The sequence below is a fragment of the Doryrhamphus excisus genome, chromosome 10 (assembly GCF_030265055.1).
Source record: "Doryrhamphus excisus isolate RoL2022-K1 chromosome 10, RoL_Dexc_1.0, whole genome shotgun sequence".
NCBI lineage: Eukaryota > Metazoa > Chordata > Actinopteri > Syngnathiformes > Syngnathidae > Doryrhamphus > Doryrhamphus excisus.
The window spans coordinates 3719323-3734053 of record NC_080475.1 but is presented as its reverse complement, the minus strand read 5'-3'; the positions used below and the strand labels follow the sequence as shown (position 1 = coordinate 3734053).

The following is a 14731-nucleotide window of genomic DNA, read 5'->3' as shown; positions in this document are numbered from 1 at the left end:
ATTATTTACTAGTGGACCTTTGTATGCATGCTTAGGATATATGAGACAGCTGCTGACGGCTTGATGTTTTAATGGGGCTTGACGCACTAATAAAGTCATGCGGCACAATACCATCGTCATATTTTACATTCATTCTTGCTCATATCTAGTGTGTGCATTGCACATTGTGTCACACATAATATTGAAAGGGGGTCATGGGAATTTTAATTACAGTATGTAAACATTATAAATCCAAACTGTTCACACAGTTCTACAGTTATCATCAACAAAACCACATATAGATGTTCCAAAGGGGGACGCGAACCTGGATTTCCTACCTGTGAAGAAGACATTCTAACCCAGGGGTGTCCAAAGTGCGGCTCAAGGACCATTTGACATATTTTTTGTCGTTTTTATTGTAAGAATACAATTTAACAAGAAAGCAAAACTAAAGGCCGCCATTGCAAGAAAAATGAATAATCAAGAATAATGTAAAAGATAATAATTAAATAAAATTCAATAAAAAATTAAATATAAGATAAACATTAAATAAAAATAAATAAAAAATAATAAATAAAGATAATAATTAATAAAGTCAAATATTTTGGGAATAATGTCATAAGTGTGAGAAAAAAATTACAAAAATAAAGTTGAAATAGTTGGAAATTGAAATAAAAATACAACAGCAGAAATTGAAAAATAACTCTAATTTGACAAGAATAAAGTCAAAATTAAGAGTCAAAAAAGTCACAATTTTACAAAAATAAACACATAATATTATGAGAAAAAAGTTGTTTTTTCTTAAACTTAAAAAGCCAAAAACTTACCACTTCCACACGGATAGGGAGGTTAACTATTAACAGTTATTTAACCTTTAACATGAACATTAATCAAACGTAATAATTTTTTCTGGGTACATGATACCATACAGCATCCATATCAAACTTGCGCGGGCTGCATTAATATTAAACTTTCATATCAAGGCGGGGGCCTCAAACTAGTGTCCTGCGGGCCACATTTGGCCTGCGGGCCGCATGTTTGAGACCCCTGTAATAAAGTGTCACACCTTTCGGCAACCGTCATCCACCCCAAAATCCTATGTTTGCATCTGAAATGTAAACAGTACACATGAAAACTAACCCTGTGATGGCTTTCTTTAAAGGTCACACACATTTGTCCTGTCGCAACCGAAGAACGCAGCTCGCCGCCTCATTGTTGCTCCAAATGTCACTCACGCATTATTCATCTTTTGACAGGCAGCATTCCACAGTCCAGGTGAAGAGACCCCGAGTAGCCTTTCAACTACCGAAGCTGCGATGAGGTCCAAATGTCAGCGCTCCTCTACAAGGACATCGATACAGCTCGTTCATGTTCTTCTTTGTGTTAAAATGCATTAGCATCCCTAACACGATCCAATGTCGCATAAGGTTTACGTTCATCCTCAAATCCTCTGCGTCCATTTAAACCGCGACCCACTCCTGACCTGGCAGTAGTTCCTCCCTTCCTCCCAGTTTGGAAGGAAAGGAGAGCCAGCTTGACCTTTGAACCGCATGTGTGTGTGTGTGTGTGTGTGTGTGTGTGTGTGTGTCTGCATGAGTCCATCGACATACTCTTTGTTTTGTTAAAAAATGATCCTTCCTTATGATAAAATTTCAACAAATAGCTCAACAGTATGCAGGTTTCAATATTTATATTGTATATAGTATATATATTAAAATGTTTCCATATTGTAACTATATGTTAGCATCATTATTCCGATCCAGATTCATGTAAATCCATTATTATATTCCAGGAAGCCAAAAAACACATTTCTATACTTATACAATTATGCAGAAAACTATTCAAAATGCATATAAATAATGAATGAAAGCCATAACTGAAAATATAAGTGTACTTGTACCGTCATTGAAGATGCGATGTGCCAGCGAGGTCAAGACAGACACCACCTTCCTGTTTTGCCATGAGTTATTTCTTGAATATGAAAGTGTTTCTCACCTCAAATGTTTGATTTTTTTTAATCACAGCTGCAAAGTAAGTCAAAATTATGCCAAAGAAAGTGAGAAACATTATTAGATTGAAAAATTATATCATGGCAAAACAAGAAGGAGGTGTCTGTATTCATATGGCTTCCGCATTGTTGTCTTTGGCAACAATGCGTCTTCAGTGAAGGTCAAAGAAACCCTTTTATTTGTAATTTATATGCATTTTGAATTGTTTAACGCATATAAAACCCTCATGGTAACATTCTAAAAACGTGTTTGGTGTTAACATTTAGCAAAGAACGACAGAATCAAGGTTTGATGACATCATAGGCGTAGAACAGAGCGGACTTCTGGTTCCTGTTTTCATACAGCAAGCTGCTAACATGGACATTTTGTGATTAAAAATGTGTATTAATAACAAAAACAAGTCATTGTACGCTGAGGGCAAAATTTGGCTGAATGTTAACCAAGGGCGTACTCTAACCAAGGTTTTACTGTTTATTGCTACTGCAACCTGAAATATTTAGGACAATATGAGCATTTGATATGTAGTAAAGGTCAGGGGTACCCATTAGTCGTTTTTATTGTTGAAACAAAATTCTGCACAAAACAACCACTTTAATAAGAAAAAAATAAAATGTTGAAAAATTGTAAATATATATACAAATACAAATTGAACAATCATTTTTGTAGGAAAATATTTCTTTCTATTTTATAATACATAACAGCAGCACATTTAATTCATTCCAAATTATACCGTAGCTCATTAAAAGTTTGAAGAAGTACAATCCGGAGTAAAGGATTGGTAATTCAAGGAAGCCATTTCATCTCCAAAGAGGCAGTAAACAAGCACCCTCACTGGTGAGAGCTTTATTGCCAATAAAATTTAATTACAAAGCCAAGAAAAGTCTTGACTCCAAACAGGGGGAATCGAACCGCAAAGAGGCTTTTGTTTAAACATTAAAAGTAAAGCAAGAAAAATTTACTTGGGAAGATATGACAAATAATTATTGCATTGCATTGGCTGTATCTTTTGTAAAATAAAAAAAAGACAATTAAATTGATTATAATCCATATAAAGATTTATTATTAGCAGGAAAATATAATTCTGACACAAAATGAAAATAGAAAAAAAAATAATGTAGTACCCAAGTCCATATATAAGCTAAATATAATGTGTTTTTTTTATTTTAACTTACCTTAATTATAATAATAAACTTATTTTTAATAGCTTAAACTGCGCATGTCCATTGTTGTTAGCGTTTCTGAGAAAATGTCCAAACTTTGTGGAGATAAAAGCAGCGGACTTGGAGAGGCCGGTGAGTAAACATGGTCCCGGAAAGAGACGTCCGCACCCGGGGAGAGATGACTGTGCAAGCCCGGGGAGAGATCATTGTCTGGGCCTATTCTGGTCCCACACACGGCAGCCGTGGAAGACGAATCCATGTGGGAATGTTTGGAATTTTTCTCATTTTCACACAAAGAAACATCACTGAGATCATTGTGCTGCGAATTTAAAGAATTTGTTTGGAAATACCTCTCCTCTTGACTCGGAAGATGTTCCACACATTTACCCCCACCGTCCCGGTTCGTCTGCCGTTTGTGCTTCATCCTGCGGTTCTGAAACCACACCTTGACCTGCTTCTCGCTTAAATCCAACAGGGACGCTATCTCCACTCGCCTGGGTCTGCCCAGGTATTTGTTAAAGTGGAACTCCTTCTCCAGTTCTAAAAGTTGTGTGTTTGTGTACGCCGTCCTCGGTCTCTTGGACGCCGTTGCACCACCGGATCCACTATCTGGTGTGTGTATATCCGGTGAAGCTACATTGGAAGGGAAAAAAAAAGAAATATAATGTAAAGATAAGATTTACGAGCTGAATGTGAACGCCACATGCACAATCCATCACTGCATTGTCGGCTATGAAGAGGATTTCAATAAAAAATCCGAAGAGTGTCAAAAAAAATGCAGATAACATCATGAAAGTTATTACGAATATGGAAGTTATTAACATGGAAGTCATCAATCATGCTGTCTTACCTTGAGGGGAGGCGTTCAGTGCAGAGGAGCCTTCAGGAGCCGCCTGGTGCCTCCTGGTGCTTTTCTTCTCCTTCATCCAAGGGTACTCCCTGGCAGGGGAAGGTGCTGCTCCGTCGTGAGTGGGGCTACCGCAGCCGGTGACGGGCAGCTGTGGCTCCCATCCACCGTGGAGATCCGCAGCCGGGGGAGAAGGAGGACGAGGGAGCGTTGAGGTCTTAATGGATGCGCTTCGGAAGGCATGGCGGCGGTGGTGGTGGTGAGGGAGGGATGTCAGGCACTCGGCGAGTGACGGTCGGCTGTTGATAAAACCGCTTTCGAGGCCGAATTCGTAATTCATCTCTTCCTCGTTGGTTTCGGATAAGCTGTTTTTAAGGAGGTGAGGCATTTGAGGTTGAATAATCGGCTTGCTAAAAGTGGATATGGTCGCTAGGGGACCTCTAAGCTGCAGGAACTGTTGCTTTCAGGAGGACATTAGAGCTAGAGTGTGGCAGCTTGTCACATGATTGCATCTGCCCAATGACAGTTTGGCGCTTTTATCAAAAGAGGACACTAACCCCCCCACCCACCCCAACCCCCCCTTTCTTCACACGATCCTGATTGATCGAAGTCAGAGAGTTAACGCCTCCTTGTATCGTCTATTTACACACTGTCCCTTACTGTCTCGTGACTTATATCACGTGATGTGGTATGCCTTTGGACACGTGTATGCTATAAAATAATACATATTATTATTACAATGTACAATAGACGGTCAATAGACAGACATTTCCGACCATGTGATGTCATGTGGCTGTAGTAAACCTCCTCCCCCAACACACAGATAAGGGAGGGAATGCAAGTACAATTATTAGGATATCTTTATATATAAACACATCAGTTGTTAAAGTGTGTGTGTGTGTGTGTGTGTGTGTTGGGGAAGGGGGTCATTTATGATGTTCTAATTAACACACACACACACACATATATATATATATATTACACTGTACACTATCACTAAAATATTATTGTGTAATTTGATGAAACATAATTATTATCAATGTAAATCCTGATAAGCTCACAGAACTCAAAAATATGCTCAAAAGTATATATACATACATATATATTATTATTATTATTATACTGTAAACCATGATAAGCTCACAGAACTCCAAAATAATATTTTAACAGACTACACAATAATATTTTAGTGATATTTTCTTTTACACAAAACAAAAAAAATACATTTGCTGTTGCCTTTAATTGTCTCAATGTTATCTTATAAATATTAATTTTACACAACATATTTATGGAGTAATTCACTCAAAATGTTCAATATTTTTGAAGCAATTGAAGGTACATTGGCTTGTTTACGGTGCTAATTATAAGGTAGCTAATTATACATCCGATTTAAGAGTTAAAACGTGTGATAAGAATATCCACTACATGGTTTTCTTTATCTTTCCTGTTTATTTACACACGCTAAAGCCGTTTTTGTGATGTTCGAAGTGCCCCTGAATGCATCTCACGTGCTTGTAATGAGAATGAGGAAGTGTAGCTCCCAGGATGAAGTGACGTGTGTGATTGGTGACACTTAAGTTATAAGATGTTGGAATTGTACTGCTGTTCATGTGTTCAGGTTAGAATTAAGTCAGAAAAGAGCGTCAGACCTTGCGTGGCTGCGTGGGGAAACTCCACTGTGCTAGCTCTGGTGCGCATGCGTAAATTACACAAAGAAATGTTACGTAATTCATGAACGTAATTAGTTCCCGCCATTTTTATATACACATATACACACACACACACGCATATATTTTCTATATAAAATAATAAATTCGTAATATTCTTTGAAAAATATCATAAAATTGTATAAAAGTTTATATAATTTATAAAATTGTATAAAAACAACAATTAAAAGGGGACAATTATGAAAGTAAAATCTTAGTTTAATGTAAAAAAGAAAAGTTGTGTTACGAAAGTAAAATCATTGACAGAAAAATTGTGTTCAATGTAAAGAAATATGTAAAACAGTATATATATATCTAGGTATAATATATATATACAACTTCACAGTCCTTATTATTACATGTATATGTAGTCCTTCTTGCAGGGGTGCACCATGTGTCACGTGACTACCCCTCCCCCAACACATACAGAGAAAGGTATAAATATCTGCACAATTATTATTATTATTTTATTATGTTTTAATATTTTAGTTATTTTAATTATTTTAATTATTTTAGTTATTTGTATTATTTGTATTATTTTTTATTATTATTATTTATTATTTTATTATTTTAATTATTAATATTATTTTGTATTATTATTATTATTATTTTATTGTTATTATTGTTATTATTATTTTTTATTATTTTAATTATTTTATTATTTTATTATTTTATTATTTTTATTATTTTTATTATTTTTATTATTTTTATTATTTTTATTATTTTTATTATTTTTATTATTTTTATTATTTTTATTATTTTTATTATTTATATCATTTTAATTATTAACATAGGCTAGTTTAGTGAGCCTACTTCCCCCCCAATTCCGGTGCATTGTTTTCTGCAGTATAGAGTAATAACAGCATCTTCACGACGTGTCGTAAAAATGCCGAGCGAGGCTGTGGAAAGCTGGGCGAAAAGGTGCAGGAAGGATGTGAAGGCTTGTTTATTGCACGGCTCTATAAACAAAGAGCCCTGCGGCCATCCTGCATGTGATCAATCTTTCTCGGCCGACGCTCTTGACAGCTCCCTGCCCCGGGAACACATTTAAAGCATCTAACGCTTCCCTCCATCAGATGGTGGCCAGAGGAGAAAGAAGACGAGAGGACGACCGCTGCTCTCTAGTCGGCATGGAGGGAAATTCTAGCATCACGTGGTTTTTCTTGCTAATTCATCCTTTCTAAAGAGGACTACAAAGACAAAGAAATACGGACTTATTTTTTTAATATTATTTTTGTGTTTGTTTAACGAATGGAGCAGCTTTAGTGTTGTTTGTTGAGGTGAGTTGGGGGGGGGGGGGGGCATTCCCATTCCTATTCCCATTCTCTCCATTTTTTAATCCACTTTTCTCTGAGCCAAGTCTAAAATAATCTACATTAAACCCAATTAGACTGCTCCTATTAATTATATTTGCACTCTCAATTGTGGAATTATACATTAAGATAATTATTGAAGCCAAACTATTTAGTTTTAATAATATTTTATATCATTTTATAGCATAAATTACTATATAAATGCCAATTCATTTAATATAAAGCATCCAAAAAAAATACAAATGAAATATTTCATTCACATATTCAAGCACCTGCACCGGAGACTCTAATATAAACTCATAAATGTGTTTTTATGATGTTGTTTTTTTATGAATATTTCACCGCATTGTTGGCAGCAAATACAGCCTGGATGACACATTTTTCCCGTCTGCTCACAAACAACATGGAGACATCTGGGAATTCCAGAAGGCCGACGTGAGTCGTGTGGATTATGTATGGATATGTATATATAAAATATTGTAGTTCTATATTTAAATATTCATGTGGGGAATAAACAATGTGGAAAAAGTTGATGGGAGTGTTTGATTTGTTCGATGACTTACAGGTTTGTTTATTGTTAGGCTGTTAGTTGAAATAGCTTGTTAGCTAATAGCTAGTTTTTCTTCCGGGTACTCCGGTTTCCTCACACATTCCAAAAAAAAAACATGCTAGGTTAATTAGCGACTCCAAATTGTCCATAGGTATGAATGTGAGTGTGAATGGTTGTTTGTCTATATGTGCCCTGTGATTGGCTGCATTACTTTAACAATAGGATTAGCATATTCTATAGTAGCTCGGGAGCTAGCTTTACTGACTTACAAATGTTGTATTATCGTGTTAAACAATGGCAAAGTTTCAGATAATAAGGCCTGAAAAACGCTCGGTTTCAGAGAGTTTTTTCTAAAACTGACTCCCTGTGATGTCACAATGAGGGAGACATCCTTATATGGGCGTGCACCCCGTGACCAATCACATAGGAGTGAGTGTGACTGGAGTCAAACAAATGGAAAAAATTGTAAATCCAGCTTCTGGAAGATCTAGAAAGCCTTCCATGCGGGTTATTGTGTGTAGCTGCTCTATAGGAGTCCACAACTCAATACAAAGGGATGAAAATGAGCATAATAGGTCCGCTTTAACTGCTATGTAAGAGTAAAAAGAAGTGAAAAATTATCTGCAGTCACCCCTTGTCACTTTGCGGTTAGAATTTTGCAGTTTTATTGTGTTTTTTACCCAAAAAATACATTAAATAAATATTGTTATTTTGCCTTTTTAGGCGTTAGTCTCTGCATCCTGGCGTTGCGCCACAACACCAACATGCCAAGATGTCACAAAATCATGTTTTCTGTTTATTTCCAGCCTATTATTAGTAAAAAAAAATGTCCATGTTTTTGCCTAAATTTAATATTTGAATGTATGTAGGGCTCTAATAATGTTAAAAACTGTATTTAGAAGGTCACAAAATGTCCATGTTTTTGCTTAATTTTTTATATTTGAATATAGGGGTGTTATTTCACGTATATAGGGCTCTAATAATGTTAAAAACTGTATTTAGAAGGTCACAAAATGTCCATGTTTTTGCTTAATTTTTTATATTTGAATATAGGGGTGTTATTTCACGTATATAGGGCTCTAATAATGTTAAAAACTGTATTTAGAAGGTCACAAAAACATGTTTTCCTAGCTCTAACTGTGAATATATTACATTTATGTAATATATGTGTGACAAAATCATGTTTTTCTGTTTATTTCCAGCCTATTATTAGTAAAAAAAAATGTCTATGTTTTTGCTTAAATTTTGATCTTTGAATATAGGGGTGTTATTTCACGTATATAGGGCTCTAATAATGTTAAAAACTGTATTTAGAAGGTCACAAAAACATGTTTAATCCATGTTCTATGGTTATCATCACTAGTATTCTTCAGTGCTGAAGTGGCATCACACACTAAACCTCACAACAACAACAAAAAAAATGCTGACGTCCAAGAAGAATTGTGAGAAATTCAACACAATGGATGAAAATCATTGTAAATGTGCATTAAATGCAACATGAATCTATGTGATACTAATGGAAGATTATACCTGAAAGTGGACAAAAATGCCATTTTGGGGCAGTGGGGGCTAATTTGCATTCATCCCAGAAGTTAATGGGCTCCTCACTGCACCAAGTTTAATGACACAACCACACATAGTGATAGTAAAAGGTGATGACCAATGCTATGCTATTTGTTGTGCAGCCAAGCAACCCTCACAGGCCGTGTTTTACTCTGCTTCTTCTCTCCTCGGATTTGCCGATTTACACAAAATCTGTGAAATCTGGCAGTACGACAAATACAACCAATGTGAGAAAACACCTTATAAGTCCAGGAGGGAACCTCAATGTCCACATTTGGATGTCATCAGCCCCCGACAGGAAGGATCGTACAGTAGACGAATGGACTACATATGTTCAAGACTCTACTCCCCTGAACTTCTTCTGCAGAGTTCACGTGTAGGCTCTCTCAGCACTGGTTGTCACCTGGTCTGATGAATTGAGTAAGGGGGGTCACGGAGGTCAATGCAAACAACATTTAAAAGGAACTTTCTGTTTGCATGCATGATACTTGATACTCAATCAAAAAAAGTAATGGTAATTTCATCCTGGTTTGATAAGATACAGTGTGGACGCTAATGAGCAATACATGTGTGGTTTAGGGGGAGGGAACGGGGAGTGTGTGTGTGTGTGTGTGTGTTGGTAGTGATGGCATTTTAAGAATTCAAGTTCATTACATGCAAGTGTCAGTGTGCTTGATTGATTCCCAAGGAAATGAAATTACACTCAGCTGCTACAACACGTGCACAGTCTAATGGTTATCCTCCTGTACTCAAGAGACTTAGCCTTAGCAACTTTGTTGTTGTTGTTGTTACCAAATAATAGAAACACATTTGTTGGTGGTTTGATTAAAAATAAATATACTGTATATTTCATGGCATTTCGTTATATTGGATAGGTGTCAAATTGCATCACATTTGCATTAGAAACAAAAAGGTAAAATTCTATCACCAATGCATATCATGTAGTTGATGGCTTGACTTCCTTCCCAATGTTATGCTCAATGGTAATCAACAACTATATATGGCACAATATTCACTACTATTTTAAATAAGGGTGCTACAATCAAATTTTAAATCTGAATAATACAACGGTACACGACGAAAACCCAACAAAAATGTATCTAATACACCCAATCTGTACAAAATAACACCTTAAAAGGTGATACGAAAATCAAAAGTGAGCATTTTCACTACAACAAAGTATGCTAGGAAACGCCTAGTACAAATGCAAACACTTCCGGGTCAGACATCTCATTTACATTTGTGATGTTTTTGTGTTGATAGAAAATAGTGTCGCTTTTTAGAGAATGACTAGCATCAATTAATTTATCGAAACGAACAATTAGGCAACAACCATAGTCATATATCTGCGAAGTAAATATTTCAAACAGGCATAAATAAACACAAAAATGCACACTCCGATTTAAAAAAAAATATTGGTGGGGGTAATGTCCAGTTGAACCCTGTGATACACTAAATAAAAATGCTTATGTCACCGAATGCACTCATTCTTAATAATAATATACATATTTAGATTTTTAATGGTTTCAATTCTATTTAGATTTTTTTAAAGGTTGTTTGGGGGCACCGTGAAGTAACAGGAGTCAATTCCTTGATGTCCCTGAATGTACCATCCATCTTGCTCACGTATTATCTAAGCAGACGAGCCGCTGCTGCCACCTGCCGGCACTTTTGAGCGCAACATCAATCAACTCGACAAAAAAAACAAGACAAGTAACGTTTTTTTCTTGTCGTTTCTAACTAAACATTTAATTCTAAAACTTTTACTTGAAAAAAATATATTTATTAATAGTGTATAATTTTGTGTAATATATTTTTAAGTGTTTTGTCATGTATTAAGTGTTTGCAGATTTTATTTTTTTTAGAGGTGTCCAGTTGAAATCACTGTGGCAACAAAACAACAACAACAAAACAAAACCAATGAAAGGATGTTACTGCACTGCGACTATCTAATTGTTAGAAGATGGTTGTAAAGTAATTAGACGGCTCCACTGACCCCCCCCCCCTCAATGTGTGTGTGTGTGTGTGTGTGTGTTCGCCCAGTCCTCGAGGCCTATCTTGCAACAATCTTAAATATTTACCCCATCTTTATTAGAAATATTGCTTTACTGCTGTCACAAACTTTTAATAAAACAGTCCTGACTGAATTTTTGGGCTTTATCTGTGTCTTCGTGAGGCGTTCAAAGGCCCAGACGACGATTACTAAGGCCGAAAATAAATACAAAACAATGTAGATTTGAAGATATTATTTCATTTCGGCAATAATTACAAAAAAAAATAATGTTTAGAGTCAAATGAAAACTAGTATTAAAAATAAATCAAAATAGCCTAATTCTTTATTTTAAAACTCCTTTTAATACATCATTTTTTCTTAGTTCAGTCACGTAATTGTTGATAGAAATAATTAAAACACGTCTTTGGGGCGGAACATAATGTTACAACATGAAATGAGAAGTCGATTTTGAACTGGATTTTCTAAAAAAAATAATAATTAAAAACAGCATTACGTTAAACATGATCATAAAATCCATTAAATTATTCTAAATGTGCATTTTTGCTACAATAAGACACCTAAAAAGCATGTACAAAACAGTCCTAAAAAATAATAATAGTGATAAGAATGAATGTAAACGTTGCAAATAGGTAGCTGAAACACATTCAGGTAGTCGAGGATTATTTCATGCATCGAAACGAAAAACGTAAAATACAATTCACAAAAACACACAACATTGCTTCGACAACACAAACTAGACACAACAACAGGTCTGGATAATAAGTATACACCCCCCCCCCCCCCTTGCCGGGAAAAAAAAACCCCTCCTAAGGAACTCCATCTCCGGTTTCCTATAGACTCTAACGCACCACACGAGGACGATTTAATGCCACTTAACTGTCTCTCCTCCGGTCTTTGTTGTCTTTCTTCATCTTCATCCTGCGGTTCTGAAACCAGATTTTAACCTGTCTCTCGGTCAGATTCAGGACTCTGGCCACTTCGTATCTCCGATCCCGTGGGAGGTACATGTTGTACAGAAACTCCTTTTCCAGTTCCAGGATTTGGTGCTTTGTGTAAGGGCAGCGCTTCTTTCTGGTGGGCTTTGCGTGGAGCCAGTTGGATGACGGGTTGTCTGCACACACACACACACACACATATATATACACAAGATGATTCAATAAAGGAGAAAAAAATCGGAAATTATAGAACTGTTGTTTGTGCATGGTTGCAGTGGTCTGCGTCAAGGTGTGGATTCCCGCCATTATAACGCAAAAGAAGGCGTTTCTTACTCGCGTCCACTTCCCTCCTCTCCCCGGTTGAAGGGCTCTCCTCAGTCGGCTTGGACGTGGATGTTCTCTCGCCGGGGACCTCCGCCAGGGCCGCGGTGCTGGTGCTCTCTGCGTCAGACAAAAGAGGAGTGTGCGTCTCCAAAGTCGTGCACTCGCCACTCCCAATCAGGGGCTCGGGTTTGATCTCGTAATGCACGGCTGTCGACGGTAGTCCCGTCAAGCACAGGGGCGCAGACACGGACTCCAGAGTCCAGGATCGAGCAAACATGCCATCGGCGTCCCCGCTGGTGGCGTAGTGCTGGTGGATGTAAGTCGGCGTGGAAGGATTGGGAGGGTGCACCGCCATGGGACCCCAGGACGCGCCGAAAATAGCCGATTTCTGCAAAGGGCAAGCTTCCTGTCCGCCATATTCGCTTAGCATCGCCTGCTCCACCCCTGCAGCTGATGGGAACCTCGATGGCACATCCTCCTGATCGGGGACAACACCCGAGTCCGCGTAGTAGCTCAGCGTCGACATTATAAAGATATTTAAAAATAATAAAATAAAATAAAAAACAATGTTAGAATCCTGCAAAGTGGCGCAAAAGGCGTCTCATTGCGTGGTATTGCGCCTCTTCCCGCAGCAGCCTCGCCGCTCACTGCAAGTTGAACATTGTCCAAGATTGGATAGGGCGCCCTGAACACGTCACCGTGGGACAGAACAATAAATAATAAATCAGCCCTCCACTCTTTGCTGCTGTTTCTGCTGCTGCTGCTGCTGCTGCTCAACTCAATGGCCACCGTTTTCAACGCCATATTTTAATAGCAAATTCCCCTTCCTCTTTATTACAAGCAGCACTTCGCTTTTATAAGCAATAAAACTCATGATTTTCGTCGAGAGATCTTATTTATTAATGCTTGTTGATGTTTTAAGCTTCCTAAGAGAGACGTGCCGGGCGTATTTGGTGTTCATTAACATCTAATGGGATTATTAATTGGAATCACTTAAACACCAAAAAGGCTTTTTAAGGGCTGATATTTGACAAGAAAATAACTACAATTTAAAAGAAAAATAACTTAACATTTATATTACATTTTTGTATCACTTTGTTATATATATTTTTTATTTTATTGAAATATAAACTGTAATAATAATACTGTCTTACAATGCTTATTTAAAATAAATTGTTTTCCAATTGTGGACATGTATACAATTATCATTATTATAAAAATTAAATTATATATATTTTTTGAATAAATTTTAATTAAACAAATTGTTTAAATTGTGTAATTTAATGTTTTTTAATGTTTTTTTTTACAAAAAACATTTTCTATATTCTATCAAGCGAAAAAAAACTAAATAAATACAAAAAAAACAAATTTTAAACTATTATTTTTAAATTATTATAATTTAATTATTATTTAAATTATTTTTATATTATTATAAAAATTATTTTCAACGAATTTTTTAAACAGGCCTAAATTCCAAACAAAATTGGATTAAAACTTGTCAATATTTAGTGTATTTATATTTATATATTTTTCATATTTAGTGCATTTATATTTATATATTTTTCATATTTAGTGCATTTATATTTATATGTTTTTTCATATTTAGTGTATTTGTATTTAAATTTCTAAGAAAAAACAAAACACGTAGTATTTTATTGTGTTTTTCATTTCTAAACACACAAAAAAATGCAAAAAGTATTTGTATACGTTCAGACGTGTACCTTTACTGTACATGTATTATTTTTAAATTGTATTAAAACACTGGAATAAAGATAATAAAGAGTGTTTTTTAAATGGCTTTTGTTTTGGATTCAAGCTACTAAAACACGTCCGGGTCCAGTTTCCAAAGATGTCCCCCCCCCCCCCCCACTGCTGCTTGTTGGACTCATCCAAGACGAGGCTTCACTCAGCAGAGCAGGGCGAGGTTATTTGGGTGCCATAACGGCCCCTTTTATCAGGGGGGCAATTGGGGTTGTTTTTCTTCAAGTTACAACCTGGCTGTCTAAGCTAAATATCCCCCCCTCCAATAAAGCCGGGCCTTTGTGTCTTTTCTGAGGCTCAAAGCAGACGCATCCGGCGTTTTCCTATACGGCGAGGCAACTGGCAGACTGCAATGATCATAACCGAGGCCTTGTCTGTGCTCTCCTCCACCCATACAAAACTCCAGCTAAATTACAGGCATTTATACCAAAAATAGTTAAATATGGCCTGAAATCGACGAACTGCGTCACAATATCCAGGGTTGCTTTTACTCACAACAATAAAACACAACTCGGCGCCTTTAATTCGCTACCAAGCACATTATTGATACGTGCAAATGGTCACTTTTCA

The 14731-nt window shown here is 36.4% G+C and overlaps 2 protein-coding genes across 4 annotated transcripts; both read right to left on the bottom strand.

Moving 5' to 3' along the window:
• Positions 1–2570: 2570 nt before the first annotated feature.
• hoxa2b (homeobox A2b) lies at positions 2571–4485 on the bottom strand. Of its 3 annotated transcripts, none has more exons than XM_058084668.1 (3): positions 3999–4485; positions 3499–3781; positions 3207–3364 (listed from the first exon to the last, which is right to left on the bottom strand). In XM_058084668.1, the coding sequence occupies exons 1-3, from the start codon at positions 4381–4383 to the stop codon at positions 3352–3354; spliced, it is 681 nt and encodes a 226-aa protein (XP_057940651.1). In that variant the 5' UTR covers positions 4384–4485; the 3' UTR covers positions 3207–3351. The 3 variants fall into 3 exon arrangements, with proteins under 3 accessions (XP_057940649.1, XP_057940651.1, XP_057940650.1); XM_058084667.1 differs by having other exon boundaries at positions 3213–3428; XM_058084666.1 differs by having other exon boundaries at positions 2571–3781.
• A 7462-nt stretch (positions 4486–11947) lies between these two features.
• On the bottom strand, positions 11948–12929 carry hoxa9b (homeobox A9b). The gene is made up of 2 exons (XM_058084710.1): positions 12410–12929; positions 11948–12252 (listed from the first exon to the last, which is right to left on the bottom strand). The coding sequence occupies exons 1-2, from the start codon at positions 12924–12926 to the stop codon at positions 12014–12016; spliced, it is 756 nt and encodes a 251-aa protein (XP_057940693.1). The 5' UTR covers positions 12927–12929; the 3' UTR covers positions 11948–12013.
• Positions 12930–14731: the final 1802 nt, after the last annotated feature.